This window comes from Panthera uncia, chromosome B4 (genome assembly GCF_023721935.1).
Source record: "Panthera uncia isolate 11264 chromosome B4, Puncia_PCG_1.0, whole genome shotgun sequence".
NCBI lineage: Eukaryota > Metazoa > Chordata > Mammalia > Carnivora > Felidae > Panthera > Panthera uncia.
Genome location: NC_064809.1, coordinates 6,856,866 through 6,872,577, shown reverse-complemented (window position 1 = coordinate 6,872,577; position 15,712 = coordinate 6,856,866). Strand labels below are relative to the sequence as shown.

Sequence of the window (15,712 nt, the reverse complement as noted above, 5' to 3'; positions counted from 1 at the left end):
TTTGGGCATTCACACTGTATGGTGGCTTTGTATTTGTAGAATTACCTTAATGCTTTCCTTCCTTTCCTTATTAGGGAATTCCGAAATGACTTTCTAGAACTTCTCAGGAGACGCTTTGGTAAGCATCTGGGTACTGTGCGCACAACAACTTCCTAATCCGTAAACCTGCTCCGGGTTGACGGTGTGCTGTTTTGTTCTCAGGCACTAAGAGAGTCCACAACAACATCGTGTACAATGAGTATATCAGCCACCGGGAGCACATCCACATGAACGCCACCCAGTGGGAGACTCTGACTGATTTTACCAAGTGGCTGGGCAGAGAAGGTGAGAAGAAGACAGGGTCTGAGCAGCTGTTGCGTGGCTCGGGGGCAGAGACACAATTGTCACGGTTTCTGTGTACGTTTACAGAAAAGAGGGCGAGCAGGGCAGTTAAAAACTGGCGGAGGGGAGCATAATCTTCCGGGACTCATTTTGTGTGTTCCACCCGAACGCGAACGTCTGGGACGGTTCTTTTGACAGGGCCCGGATTTATCGCCGCCGCATCCTCTCATTCGGGTTAAGGGTTATTACCAGTCCTCCCCCTCTTACGCCCCCGTACTCATTTTACTTTCTGAGGCTTTTGTTACCCCTGCGCAAGGAGCTTTTTAAAACTTTGCTGCAGCTTTTTCCATTTCTAATCTTCATAGGATGAACTTGGAAGGAGAGGGCAAGGAGCCGTGACATGTATCACGTACTCAGTGTGTTACTTGATTCCATTTTACGGGGCAAATTTCTATTAAGTTAGTAGAATATCATGTACTCGTCGGATGTTAAATACTTAGACACAGTTAAATAATTACTAAGCAAGATGATACTTCTTTCCTGTATTTCCCTGGCGTACATAGTTGACTTAGTCCAGGTAGTTAAAAATCAGAATGATAATTTTTTCTGTTCCAGGAGATAAAGTATCCCACTTAAAATACCTAAGTTTTATCAACTGTGAGTATGGAAAATCCGTGGGCCGCATGAATTTGTGTATTTGAATGTGTTTGAATGAGTGTATTTGAATGAATAAGTACATGACGCAGAGATGGAATGCATTTATATTTCCCTTTAGTTTTGGTTGTGTACGAGTTTGTTATTTTTTTTTTTTTTCTTTTTAAGGCTTGTGCAAGGTGGATGAGACGCCGAAGGGCTGGTATATTCAGTATATCGACAGGGACCCAGAAACTATCCGCCGGCAACTGGAGCTGGAGAAGAAGAAGAAGCAGGACCTTGATGATGAAGAGAAGACAGCCAAGTTTATTGAAGAACAAGTGAGAAGAGGTCTGGAAGGGAAAGAACAGGTGGGCAGCAGCGTCATTCAGGGAGGCAATGGGAAAGGTCTCAAGAAGCAAAATTTTTAAGCATCGAGTTGAGTTTGGCAGATGCTGTTCCTTACCAAAGAAGAGAATGAGCATTACGGAGTCTAAAAGGCCAGCTTCTGGAGTCGAGGCCAGCCTGGGTCCCATCTCTGACTTACTGACTCTTGATCTTATAGAATTCTATAGCTCTAAACCTCAGCTTCCTTATGGTTAAGGTGCAGGTGATAACTAATGGGGGAGACACAGCAGATGACATCACTCGGCCGTAATTAACGCGATACCGGAGTGAAACACAGTGTGGGAACCTAGGTGCCAGCGCCTGCCCCAGCCTGGGCGGGATGTAGACTATTTGAATCAGGCACATACAACCTGTGGGCCTGAAGAATCAACAGGCCGAACCCAGATAAACGGGGAGACAGGGCATGGGGAAGGTGGTTCGGGTGTTAGAATAACTAGAGGAGGGCATTTATTTTAACACATATTTATTGGGTACCCTCTGTGTGCCAAGCCTTCTTCTAGGCACTGGGGAGAGAGCAGTAAACAAAAGATAAAAACTCCCTGCCTCATGGTGCTTCCATACCAAAAGTTGTGTGTGTGTAGGAAAGCATAACCTGTACATAGGTGGCGCTCCTAGCCATTTAGTATTTTAAAAACTTTATTGTGTGGGGCGCCTGGGTGGCTCAGTCAGTTGAGCGTCCGACTTCGGCTCAGGTCATGATCTCGCGGTCTGTGGGTTTGAGCCCCGCGTCGGGCTCTGTGCCGGAGCCTGCTTCGGATTCTGCGTCTCCCCCTCTCTCTCTGCCCCTCCCCTGCTCATGCTCTGTCTCTCTCTCTCTGTCAAAAATAAACATTAAAAAAAAGAAAAAACTTTATTGTGGTATAAGATACATGTGCTAAAGTGTATGATGTGCGTTAATCTTAAGGTTACAGCTTAGTGAAATTTTACATATGGATGGATGGATGGATAGTAGATGGATGGATAGCTTATGAAATGACCACCCAGATCAAGATACAGAACATTTTCAGTGTCATACTCATTCCCAGTTAATATTCCCTGTTCCCCAGGAAGGAACTGGTGTTCTGATGTGCCACTCTCAATTACTTGCCGGTTGGTTCATGAACTTCGTCAAAGTTCGTATGAACTTCGCCATACGGTACACTCTCTCTGTGTCTGGCTTCTTTAACTCAGACAGAATGTTCTTTATGTTTACTGCACCTGCGTCCTTTCCTACCAGTGTTTCACCCTTTTTAAAATTGATGTCTATTCCATTTTATGAATATCACACAATTGATCCATTGTCCTGCTGAGAAACACGTAGCTTGTTTTCAGGATTTGGCTATTATGAATACAGCTGCTCCGATCATTAATGTGCGTGTCTTATAGAAGCTGTTTATTACAGAGTGACGCAGGAAGGAAAAGGCAATAAGAAAGTAAAGATCCATTTATGAGTCAACTTTTATACCGTGTTAATTGACCTTGATAAGTGGGTGGCTGTGCGTGTGTAATATGGTGCTGCTTTCATGAGCATGTATTTACGCCATCTTTTAGGAGGTTTCTATATTAAAATAGAAACAATGTTTAAAGCACTGTAGTTGTAAAATTTAACCCCTGCCTAAGATTGAAAAAAGATTTTTATTCTTGAAATTCTTTTACCTTTTTAAAATTTAGACCTCTGAGGGCACCTGGGAGGCTCAGTCGGTTAAGCATCTGACTTGGGCCCAGATCATGATCCTGCGGTCCGTGAGCTTGAGCCCCCTGTCGGGCTCTGTGCCGACAGCTCAGAGCCTGCTTCAGATTCTATGCCTCCCTCTCTCTCTACCCGTCCCCCACTCATGCTCTGTCTCTCTCCGTCTCTGAAAAATGAATAAACATTAAAAAAATTAAAAAAAAAAAACCTTTAAACCTCTGGGGGCATCTGGGTGGCTTAGTCAGTTAAGCACGCGACTCTTCGTTTCGGCTCAGGGCACGATCTCATGGTTTGCGAGTTTGAGCCTCACATTGGGCTCCGCGCTGACAGTGTGGAGTCTCCTTGGGATTCTCTCTCTCTGCTCCTTCCCTGCACTCTCTTTCTCTAAAAAACAAATAAACTTTAAAATAAAATGAAAATTTAAAGTTCTGTTTTCAGTGGAGGGAAAATTATAATTTCCTATTGTGGAAATTAAGAAGGATCACATCTTGTACAGAGGAACATGGTTTACCTTTTGGAATAGCGTTGTTTTGTAACATTTTTGCTTAATTCCGTTAAGACCTTCAAGTTAATTCATACTTTCCAGGTATAAATAGCATCTTCCAGTAAAGGAAGTCCTACTGATCAGTGCTTCCTCATTCCACACTTAAACATGTCAGTTTTTTTAAAAGTAACATTGTGTCTTTTGTAAGATGTTAATGGACATTGCCTAAGGAAAGACTATCTCAGTTAGATCTCAAGACCATTTTTTTTTAACGTTTTATTTATAAGAACATCTTTTCTGTTAGTAGAAACCACAGTTAACATTTATCAAACACTCTTGCAGGCGTGATGCTAAGTGTTTCCTTTATATCGTATTTAACCCTTATGATACCTCTGAATATGCACGTTATCCCTGTTTTAAAGACAGAATAGTTGAGGCATAAGGGAGATTGTGAGATTGGCAGGCGACAGAGCCAATACCGCGCAGAGGTGGGTTTTACCTGCACTTCTTCCTGAGTTCGTCTTAGACTCTCGATCTTAACAGTAAACCATCCCACAATATAGAAAGGTTTTGTTTTTTTAAGGTAATCCTCTAGCTAAAACTTTTAAAGTTTATTGTTTTATGTTGTTTCCATTTTAAATTGTAGCAGGAAGACAGATGTAGGTAAACTTCTGCAGTTTGGTCCAGAGAAGTCACTTTCTCCCCGCTTTGGAATAGTGCTCAGTGGAAGGATGTTTGCGGTACGTGTCATTTCTTGGCTAGGATCTTAATCACTTTGCACTTGTATTTGGAGCTGCCTTGCAACAATGGGTAGGAAGTCAGCACCTGGGCCTACTGAGTACTGATGGCAAATGCACTATAAACCAAAGCTTCACACTCTTTTTTTTTTTTTTTTTTTCCTTTTAGGAGGCTCCTGTTTTTACGGAATTAAGCAGAGAAAATGATGAAGAAAAAGGTAGTTTTACTTTTTTTTTTCTTCTTCTAATATGGATGCTTTCCTATCGGCCCTGCCAAAAACTAGCAACAGGTTTGGGAGCAAGACCTGTACTGTGTCTGGATCGCACTGTTCTCGCCCATATGTGAAAAAGTTGTAACGATGAACCGGGTAGGATGCCTTCAGCTACAAGTAAGAAAACTGACCAAAGGGAGCCTCAGTAGTAAGGAAATGGCTTGCTCTAACAAGAGTCCCAGGGGCAGGGTGGTTCCGGACGCCAGGCCATCGGTCAGCAGCGGGACACGAGGTAGCTGTGGGCACTTTCGGCCATTGTATGTAGACCCAGCATTGTCCAGAGGATGACAGAGGGCATCTCTTCTAGAGTCCCCTGTGAGCCAGGAAACTTTACCTAGAAGACACTCCTCCGGCCAGCAGACTTCCTTCTGAATGTCACTGGCCAGACCCTATCAGCCTCCACCTCAAAGGCAGTCGCTGGGAAAGGAAGCGGGATTATTTTGATTGCTTTAGAGCAAAAGAACCTTACAAAGCCTCCCCCCCCCACCCCTGCCCCCGCCTCCTAATCCCATCACTTTGAGCATTAGGTTTTCAACATGCAAATTTACAGAGGATACAGACACAGTGTGAGAAGTGTGAACACCTAAACAAAATTGGAGTTCTGTCCCCTTAGCAAGGGCAGAAGGGGACAGTGGAGGTGGAGAACAGCCAAGGCAGCCTTTCCCAGCCCCGAGCATCTGCCCAGTGCGCTTCTCTGCAGGAGTGTATCATCTCTGGATAGGAGCATTCCAGCTCTCGTTCATGCCGACCGTCCGGGAACTTCTGTGTGGATGTGGTGTGGTATCTTATCTGAGAAGTGTTATAATTTCCCTGAAATATATACGTATATATGTATAAATGAAGTGTGTGTGCATGGGTAGGAAATGAAACGTGTAAAATGCGTAACAAACTATAGCACTGTTTTTTCTTCCAGTTACATTCAATTTGAATAAAGGAACATGTAGTTCAGCAGCAACATCATCCAAATCAAGGTGAGCTACGTGAATAGGTATCTTAGAACTCGAGGATTTCTGTGAAATGTTGATGACTACATTTTAAAAGCTGCAGTATTGTGGGTGTTCTTTTTTTTTTTCTGGTTGTAATTTTCTTCTTCGTTTTGTTTTTGTTTGGTGGTGGTTGTGTTTTTCAGCAACTGTTTTTTTCCCTGATTTGCCTATAATGATATGATTCCCCCTTTTGAGGAAAGGCCTACTCTGATCACGTGCTTCCCATGACAAATCTTTGTCTCTCTGGGAGTCCTTCTCCACTTAATAATTCCTTCTGTGCTACTGCAGTGCAATTTGGTTTTCTTTTTCCTTTTTTTCTTTTGTTTTGCTATTTGTTTTTCTATCAGAGCCCACGTCTCAAGTTTAAATATTAGCTGGAGTGTACAGTTTTTGTTCTGTCTACCGTATTAAGATCTTGTGAGAATAGAGACGAAGTCATTCGCCTAACTTCTCAGCACCTAGTACAGTGTAAATGCCCTGGTCAGCACTCAGTGACGACTGCCTTCCGGGCTACGCGATGTAGTAACAGAATGGGGCTTGCCAGCTTTTTCTGGGAAAGGCCCTACAGTAAATAGTTTAGACATCATTGGCCATATGTCTTTGTCACAACCACTTAGCTGCTATCGGAGCGAGAAAGCAGCCAGAGACAATATGTAAACAAGCGGTCGTGGCTGTATTCCAGTAAAATCTTATTTATAAACACAGGCAGCAGGCTGCATCTGCCCCTTAGGTTGTAGTTTGCCAAGTCCTGGAACAGCATGTAGTCAGGTACTTCTCACTTTTCACGTTCCCTTCTCTTGCAGTTCTTAGACATTCTTTCACCACATCTCTGCTCACTATCTGTGATGCGCAGTGTGTCCAGTTGTTTATGAAGATAAAAAAAAAAAAAAAAAAGACAAGATATTCAGGAAGGCACCTCCTCCTGACACCTTCCCATTATCTACCAGAAATTAGTTTTGAGTTGGCCAATCTTTGTTATTTTACTTAGTATTTTACATATTGTTTATTGAAGACCTAACTCAGGTTTTCTGGTTAATTTATTAGGCGAGTGTTTATTTACACGACGAAGTAAGTGGCGAGGAGAGTTGAAGGAACTAGACAGACTGAGGGAGCACGTAATACTGCTTCAGAATGGCTGGCCGGAGGTCTTCACTTTGGTCGAAATATTTCAGAATTGACACCTACATTAGAGATCGTGAAGGAAGCGGTCAGCTGGGTTCTACACGTGGTACCCTTGAAAATTCTTTTCAAAGTAGTGGTCTGATAGGACCCGGAAGACAGATTTAAATATGTCAGATCACACGTTGCCTTATGGTTTTAGACCTGTACGTGTTTCCCTCCAGTCTCCCTTATTATTTGTTATTCCCAAGTGTAGATAAATGTTAAACTTGGTCCCAGCGGCCCCCAAACTGGTCTCTCTCATATTAGTTTTCTGTGGCTGCTGTAAATGACCAGAAACCAAGTGTCCTGAAACAACAGGAATTTATTCTGTTTCCGGAAGCCAGAAGCGTGAAGTCAGAATCGCCGGCCGAGATCAGGCCACGTGCCAGGCGGTGCTGCCTCCGCGGGCCCCGGCGGGAATCCGTCCTTTGCCTCTTCCGGCTTCCGCTGGCTGCTGCCATCCCTCGGCTTGTGGCTGCACCCTTCAGTTTTCAAGAGCAGTGTCTTCACATCTCTCTTTGCCCCACCTTCACACCACCTTCTCTGTGCGTCAAGTCTGCCTGTTTCCCTCTTGAAAGGATGCATGTGTATAGAACCCATTCGGGCACCCCGGGATAGTCTCACCTCAGAATCTATAACCTAATCTCGTTCGCAAAGACCCTTTTCCCAGTAAGGTCGCATGTATCAACTCCAGGGATGAGGACCGGTTATCTTTGGGGTCTGCTGTTTAGCCTCCTGCACCCCGACGCCAGGCTTTGATGTCATTATAAAAGTAGTTTTATTTGACCAAGTTCCGTGTGTTCAGTCTCAAGTGTGTATACGGACGCGTAAATGGCGTCACAGATAATACAATGTTAAGACTCATCTAAATTTCCTTTTTCTGACATTATGGCCCATTTTTATAGAGGTTGGGATTTATTTTCCTATCGACTTATGTCTCTTGTATAGCTAAAGCTCAGAATGAATGAAGTGATCTAGATAGCAAAAATGGGTGTCTTAGGCTATACTGAGGCACGGAGGTGAGCCCTGCTCCTCCCGGCTTTGAACACAGGTTACTCGGTTCCCATTTCTGTTTTGGGGCTCCTCTTCTTTAACTGTGTTAGTTATTACTAACTGATGGCAGAATTCTAGGGCCCTTCTAGGAGCGAACATTCCATTCGCAATCTGTTACTGTTCATTTCTTGCCTTGATTTTAGCCCCATCTTCACTGTCTCGGTTTGTCACCTTCTACTAGAACCTTTTTGGGGGAGGAGGGCTGTTATGGTGAGAGCAGCTAGTGGGAAGATTGAATGTAGTACACAGCTGAAGAAAAATGGACTCTTGCCTTTTACTTCACCGTCATTGAGAGTGATATTTAATTTCCTATGCTTCTGGCGATGTTAAGTTCTTAAAATGATTTGTATAGGTTTTCTCTCTTGATTCTAAGCAGTATTTTCAGGATAGGGATTATCACTTTCTTGAAAGCTTGGTAAAATACTGTGTTAGTGTCAGCTGGCGAGGGAATACCTTTTACTATTAACTATTTATGTACTATTAACTATTTATGTACTATTTAGTTATTACTATTAATAAGAGTATTACTGTTTAGTTATTACTATTACTATTAGTATAACTAATTACTATTAGTTATAGTAATACTATTACTATTAGTATAACTAATTACTATTAGTTATAGTAATACTATTACTATTAGTATAACTATTAGTTATTACTATTTAGTTATTACTATTAACTATGTACTATTTAACACTTTTGTGACAGTCATTAGTTTATTCAACTTTGCAATATAATCTTGATCATATGAATTTCAATAATTTGCATCATTTTTATTTTTCTAGACTCTCCTTTTTATCTAGCCTCTCAAATTTAGTATCTGTTTTATTACTCTTTCAAAATACCAACTTTTTGGGGTGCCTGAGTGGCTCAGTCGGTTAAGTGTCCAACTTCTGATTTCTGCTCAGGTCATGATCTCAGCTCGTGAGATCAATCCCCTGTGCGTTGGCTTGGGCTTGGGATTCTCTGTGTCCCTCTCTTTCTGACCCTCCCCTGCTTGGACATGCCCTCTCTCACTCTCTCTCTTTCAAAATAAATAAACATAAAAAAGCCCAACTTTTTATTTTCTTGATAATATAATTTCTCTGGTTTCTGTGTTAGTGATTTCTGTCCTTCATAATGTCTTCTGTCAGCATTTCTTAAATTCTTCATCATTCATTTTAGCTCTAACGGAATCTTGATATTGCAAGCAGAAGGATCTAGATGTCAAGCCCTACCATGTCTTTCTCTCTCTTTTTTTTTTAATACGCAATTAAAATTTTATTTTATTTATTTATTTATTTTTAAGAAAGAGAAAACATGAACGGAAGAGAAGGGGAGAGGGAGAGAGAGAAACTTTTTTTTCTTTTAAGTTTATTTATTTTGAGAGAGAGTGGGCAGGGGAGGGGCAGTGAGAGAGGGAGAGAGAGAATTCTATGTCACTGTCAGCGCAGAGCCCAACGTGGGGCTTGAACCCACAAACAGAGAGATCATGACCTGAGCCAAAATCAAGAGTCAGATGCTTAACCCACTAGGCCACCCCGATGCCCCAGAGAATCTTCAACAGGCTCCGTGCCCAGTGCAGAGCCCAACACAGGGCTCGATCCCATGACCCTGGGATCATAACCTGAGCCAAAATCAAGAGTTGGATGGTCGGGGCGCGCCTGGGTGGCTCAGTCGGTTGAGCGTCCGACTTTGGCTCAGGTCATGAGCTTGCAGGTCGTGAATTCGAGCCCCGTGTCGGGCTTTGTGCTGACAGCTCAGAGCCTGGAGCCTGTTTCGGATTCTGTGTCTCTCTGTCTCTGCCCCTTCCTCGCTCGCTCGCTCTCTCAAAAATAAAGATTTTTTTTAAAAATTAAAAAAAAAAGTTGGACACTCAACCGACGGAGCCGCCCAGGTGCCCCTCTTTCTCTTATTAAAGACTCAGTATCTTTGGTCATCACCTGTGAGATAAATTGTCATTTTTTTCCATGCTCTTATGTGACCATTGTGATCCGGTACATCCCCCACCACTTGTACTCCAGCTCTGCTAAATTATTTGTGCCGTCCTAGACGAGCCGCGCTGGCTCACCCTGACTTTTCTCGGTGTCTGCCGTTCCCCCTTCCCGGGACACCCTTCCATGTCTGTTCTCCCACCTGTGGTAAGATCCTGATGGGCTATTCTGTTCATCTTTTTATCCCCGCTGCTTGTCACCTTGTAGACATCTAACAATGCCAAATAAATTGTCTTGACAGAAGACTCTTTTTTCTATTCAGTTTAGGTGTTTTTGTGCGGCGAAATATATATAACATGACGTTTACCATTTTGACCGTTTTTAAGTGCACGGGTCAGTGGCAGCAAATGGATTCACATTGTGTCTGTGACCAGCATCCATCTGCCAGACTTTCTCATTACCCCGAACTGAAACTGTACTCGTTAAACCCTAACTCCCCGTTTCCCTCTACCCCACCAGACCCCAGTGACCTCTGTCTTGCTTTCTGTCTCTGTGAACGTGACTGTTCTAATCTCCTCCTACGAGTGGAATCATACAGCGGTTGCCCTTCCGTGACTGGCTTCTTTCACTCACTCTAATGTCCTCAAGGTACATCCACCTTGTGGTCATGTGTCAGAATTTCCTTCCCTTTTAAGGCTGAATACTCTCCTGTTGTCGTGTAGACCACATTTTGTTCGTCTCTTCATCGGCCATTGGACATTTGGAGTCATTGCCACCTTTTGGTGATCACAGATAATGCTGTTCTGAACACTGGTGCACAGATACGTGTTCGAGTCCCTTCTTTCAGTCCTTTGGGTATACACCCAGGAGTGGAGTCGCTGGACTGTAGGATGGCCCTGCGCTTGCTTTGTTTAAGAACTGCCTGGCTGCTTCCCATAGCACTTGCTCCAGTCGTGCATTTGCACCAACAGTGCACAAGGTTCCAGGGCGCCCCGTCCTCACCAACGCTTCTCTTTTCTGTATTTTTCTTACACAAGCCATCCTAAGAGACGGGAAGTGTTGTCTCACGTGCTCTGGAGTTACGTTTCCCTGATGGTTAGTGTTGTGAAGCATCTTTTCATGGACTTTTTGACCATTTATGTGTCTTCTTTGGAGAAATGCCTTTTGCTCACTTATTAATGGGGTAGTTTGTTTTTTATGCTGCTTAGTTTCAAGAAGAATGTCTCAAGATTCCAGGTTGAGATGAATACCGAAATACCGAAATAATTTATCAATGTATCCGAGGACTCAGTATTGATCAAATTTGGGGAATTATGGAGAATGTGAAAAGGGTCAGAAAGCAGAAACATAAGCACTGACTATAGGAGGAAATAGGTGGTTTGTAAACGTAATCACTAGACCCCCCCAATTACCCACTTAAACCTCATTCCCCTTTTGCTAGGGTTATTAGCACCTCTTACGTGGACACAGTGTGGTTGATTGTGATCTGGAATTAGTGCTAAGTTTCGTGGATTTCTAGCTAAAGGTACTTTTAAATCTCAAGAAACTTTTTTGCTTCATTTTTAAAATATTCACTTTGAGAGAGAGCAAGCGCACGAGCAGGGGAGGGGCAGAGAGAGGGACGCTGTCAGCGCAGAGCCTGACACGGGGCTCGAACTCACAAACCGTGGGATCATGACCTGAGCCGAAATCAAGAGTCAGACGCTTAACCGACTGAGCCACCCAGGTGCCCCTAAAGAACCTTTCTTTAAGCAGCAAGTTGAAGCGTTTATCTTTATACGGACTTAATCTGTTCAGAACCAAATGTATGTTATGTACAATTGTCACAAACCTGGGAAATGTGTCCACTGACAGAATGAGAACTTAGAAATATATTCAGAGGATTGAGTTATGGGACAAAACCCAGCAAGTGACATTTCGAAAGGATAAATTGAAAACCTTCCAGTTAGGTAAAGAGAGAACATGAACTTCCACGAAGACCGAGTCAGGGGGTCCTGAACTGCAGAAGAGAAGTAGGGATCATAGTTGACTCCAAGCTGAACAGGACTCGTTAGAGTGACCTGGCTGCCAGTAAGTCCAGTGCTGTCTTTAAATGCCTTAAAAAAAAGTCCAAAGAATAATTCAAGGTTGTTTTTCTGTTAATCACACTTTTCTCTTGGTTATCCCCATAGGGGCTTCATGCACATATTTTCGTCTATTCGTCGTTTGCAGATATGACAAACTAAATGATTAGACTGACAAGATTCAGTTAGCAAATATTAACTGAGCATGTGTTTTATGTGAGTCACTAGACGGTTACTGCTCCTTTACAACAAAAAATAAGTAAATACAAACATACACACCTGATTACATGTACAAATCATATATGCAAATGATTACAATGCAAAGTGGAGTGTGATACACGCCACAGAGACAGCAAGATCCAAGAAGCCTCGTGAAGAAAGGATCTTAACAGAATTGGGACAATGGAGATAAATGGAGAGATTGTTCTACGTATGAAAGAGGCACGTGTAAATCTGCAAAGGCATGAAACACGGCGTGGCTCAATCAATAACGAGTTGTTCAGAATGGCCAGTGTATATAATAAGTTAGAGATAGCATTCTTGGGCCAGTGGGGACAATTTTATATTGCGGTGCAAATTTTAGAATTTACACCGTCAATTCTAGGCAGGCGGGAGCAATCAAAAATTAAGTGACCTGTTGAGATTTTTGCCTTCTGAAAATAGAACTGGCAGTAATATGCGAGACTTCTTTACACGCATCTTACTTAGTCCTTGCAGTGAGCTATGAGTCGGGTCCCATTTTTATCCTGATTTGTAGATGAGGAACTCAGGTGTAGAAAGGTTAATCGCTCAGTCAGAAGCAGAAGTCTCCTTAAACCCTGGTCTGCCCAACCCCAAAGCCACGCTGCCACCACTCGGCCGTGCTGATCACCGTTGGCGCCAAGAGAAGGGATGAGGGGGAGGAGGGCGCTACGGCGGGACAGGTCACGTGTTCTCGCGCTCACAGTCCTGTAAGGCATAGAGACAGGTCCTTTATTGTTTCGACTGACCCGTTGTAAATGAATCGTGTAACAAATCTTTCCTGTGTTGTTCTTCTGCACGTTGGAAAGCCTGTGCATAGTGTCTGTTAACAGGTATGGCTCTTCTTTTCGCCAGCTCCTTGGGACCGAGCGCGTTGAAGATAGTCGGGAATGCGGCATCAGCTAAGCGAAAAGAATCTTCCCAGAGCACAGCTCGATCAAAAGAAAAGAAAAAAAAGAAATCCGCGCTCGATGAAATCATGGAGGTATAGTTTACCAGCCGCGTGTCGACTTTTCAGCTGTTAGAGGAATGACGTAGTTCAAACTGAGGAAGGTTAGGTAGTTTTGCCAGTTCTTAGATTACTGAAAGTCAAAAGCTGTGTAGACACTGGGCTAGGGGAGGGGTGTAGATCAGATGGAACTAAAGGAGTTGGAAGCCCCCCATCAAAGTTTAGTTTCTCGCTTCAAGTGCTGCCTTCAGAACTCTCCGTGTGCTCACGGTCAGTGGAATTCAGGCAGAAGGGCTGCGGCGGGGTCGAGAGCAGGAAGGAGCAGCTCTGTTTACCTTCCGTGGCTCAGTGAGACTGGGGTCCTCCACGGATTCCCGCCCACCACCCTGCGCTCTCCTGTCGCCTCTGACTTCCATTTGCCACCCCCCGGCCAGCAAGAGAAAGCCACGACGTACTTTTTATTTGACTGAACCTGATGCCAGGCCTATGTGATGAATCACTGAAAACCTGTGATTTGGGATCCGGGGCCAGACTTTGGCCCTAAATCTACCTGCAGCTCTAGAGCAGTGCTGCAGGAGGTTGTTAATATATTCCCTTTTTTTTTCCTTTAATTTTTAAAATTATTTATTTATTTTTTATTTTATTTATTTTTCTTAATATTTGAGAGAAAGAGAGAAACAGAGCACAAGCAGGGGAGGGGCAGAGAGAGAGGGAGACACAGAATCCGAAGCAGGCTCCAGGCTCCGAGCTGTCAGCACAGAGCCCGATGTAGGGCTCGAACTCTCGAACCACAAGATCCTGACCGAGCCGAAGTCGGACGCTTAACCGACTGAGCCACCCCAGTGCCCCAATATATTCCTACATCTTCCTCGCTCCCTCTCCACACATAGCCTTACCTGATCAATCAATTTGTGAACCAAATAGAAAAGGAGAAGGACAGGTGAAGAGAAAGAATAAATGGATAGAAGAAGCTAACTTTTTTTTTTTTTCTGTATTATCATTTCCTCTAGTCTCCCCAAACCCTCCTCTTCAGTTGTGAAGGGTTGAGAGGGAGCTATTTGGTCTTGCCCGTTACTGGGCGCTCCTACAATGCAGGCCAGTCTAAAAAGTTGAGATACGGTCACTCCGCCACTGAGCAAATACTGAGTTGTGTTATGTGCTGGGCATTGTGCAAGGTCCTGTGTCTGTATAGTAGAGAGCAAAATACAGTCCTTGTGTGTCATGCTAGTAAGAGGGATGTCCCACGAACAAGTGAACCAGTGAGTGAGTTATGACAAAATGTTAAGTGCTAAGGAGGTCAGAGGGCGGGCCGTGGGGGAGAGCTTGGGAAAAGGTGCTACGGCAGGGAAGATCTCAACCTCAAGCATATGAAGGAAAGATCCACGTGGCTGGAGCGTGATGAGTGCAAGAGTGGTAGCATTTGAGGTTCGAGAGAGGAGGGGGAGTGACCTCTTAGATGTCTTAATAGGCCATGGCAGAGTTTCTGAATCTAATTCAAAGTCAAATGGAAAGCTACATCTACCCGCTTGGTGAGACATGCTAAATTTAGAATGCTCTTTGTTCATATTGGAAAATTGGAGAAATTAAAATGAGACTTATTACCAACCAAAGAATTGCAGTGTTCTGGCCCCTCGGAAGTTGGTACTTAGGGTTCACTTAAGACAGCTGAGGAAGAAGGAGGCATGATACAGCCCCACAGCGACCAGACGGCACTCTTCTTTTGGACGCCCTTTTGCTTATGTCGCTCCAGGTTATATTTTTCTTCCCCTATATTCACAGGATTTATTGTCCTTATCAGACAGAGAAGCCCCTTTTTGCCATCAGAGTGTAGATAGAACTAACCATGCTGTGCAAAACTGGTATTAAGTGTGTATTAAGGTGCTTGTTTTAATGTTTCTTTATTTTGAGAGACAACATGAGCAGGGGAGGGGCAGAGAGAGAGGAGAGAGAGAATCCCAAGCAGGCTCTGCCCTGTCAGCACAGAGCCAGACACAGGGCTCGATTCCATGAACCATGAGATCAGGACCTGAACTGAAGTCATGGGTCGGACGCTTAATCCACTGAGCCACCCAGGCACCCCGTGTTATGTTTTTACCACAAAAACATTGCTTGTTTTCCAGCTCATGACAGTCACGTGGGGGGAAGAAGGGAGGGGGCAGTATAGCGCTGGCAGATGGCCTTGAAGTGTTGACCAAGTAGAGGCCGCTTGTATTTGTTTTCTTGGTCAGTTGACTTGCTTTATCACATGTTGTTATCAAATCAAGTTCGTTTGTTTTTTCTAAACATTTTATTTTTAAGTAATCTCTGCACCCAACATGGGGCTTGAACCCATAACTACAAGATCAAGAGTAGCCCGCTTCGCAGACTAAACCCGCCAGGTGTCCCCCAAGTGTTTTTTTGAAATCAAAAATTAATTGCAAAAAAAGTTTATTTGTATTTGTCAGAGCTTGTACGTTACACGGAGCCCCTTTCAGGCATATGTTTTATGGTGTTCTTTTGTTAAATAGAATGGTATTTGAAATAAATTAAGGATTTTAATGAGAGAATTCTGTGAATGTCTTATGTGTTCTACAGATCGAGGAGGAAAGGAAAAGAAGTACCCGAACAGACTATTGGCTACAGCCTGTACGTATTCAGCTGGAGTTCTCAAGTTCTAAACGCTTTTTAAAAAGAGCGAATGATTCAAAGAGCATTTGGTATAAATGACTTAAGTTTCTCAAACATACTTAAATCCTATGGATAGACCTTCCTGCCTTTTCTTTTCATCCGATCTTAAATTATCAGTTACACCTGTACTAGAGAGTAACTTCCTGTTTATAGGCT

The 15,712-nt window shown here is 43.5% G+C and overlaps 1 protein-coding gene across 2 annotated transcripts in view; it reads left to right on the top strand.

The window, feature by feature from the left end:
* The window catches only part of KIN (Kin17 DNA and RNA binding protein), a 36,815-nt gene that overhangs the window by 9,388 nt on the left and 11,715 nt on the right, over nt 1–15,712 (top strand). The window contains exons 3-9 of one of the 2 annotated variants that reach the window (XM_049626803.1): nt 75–118; nt 202–324; nt 1,144–1,325; nt 4,422–4,470; nt 5,438–5,495; nt 12,796–12,925; nt 15,464–15,514. In XM_049626803.1, the coding sequence (XP_049482760.1) occupies nt 75–118; nt 202–324; nt 1,144–1,325; nt 4,422–4,470; nt 5,438–5,495; nt 12,796–12,925; nt 15,464–15,514 (637 nt within the window). The remainder of the gene's footprint in view (nt 1–74; nt 119–201; nt 325–1,143; nt 1,326–4,421; nt 4,471–5,437; nt 5,496–12,795; nt 12,926–15,463; nt 15,515–15,712) is intronic. The other variant, XM_049626804.1, reaches the window with a different exon arrangement.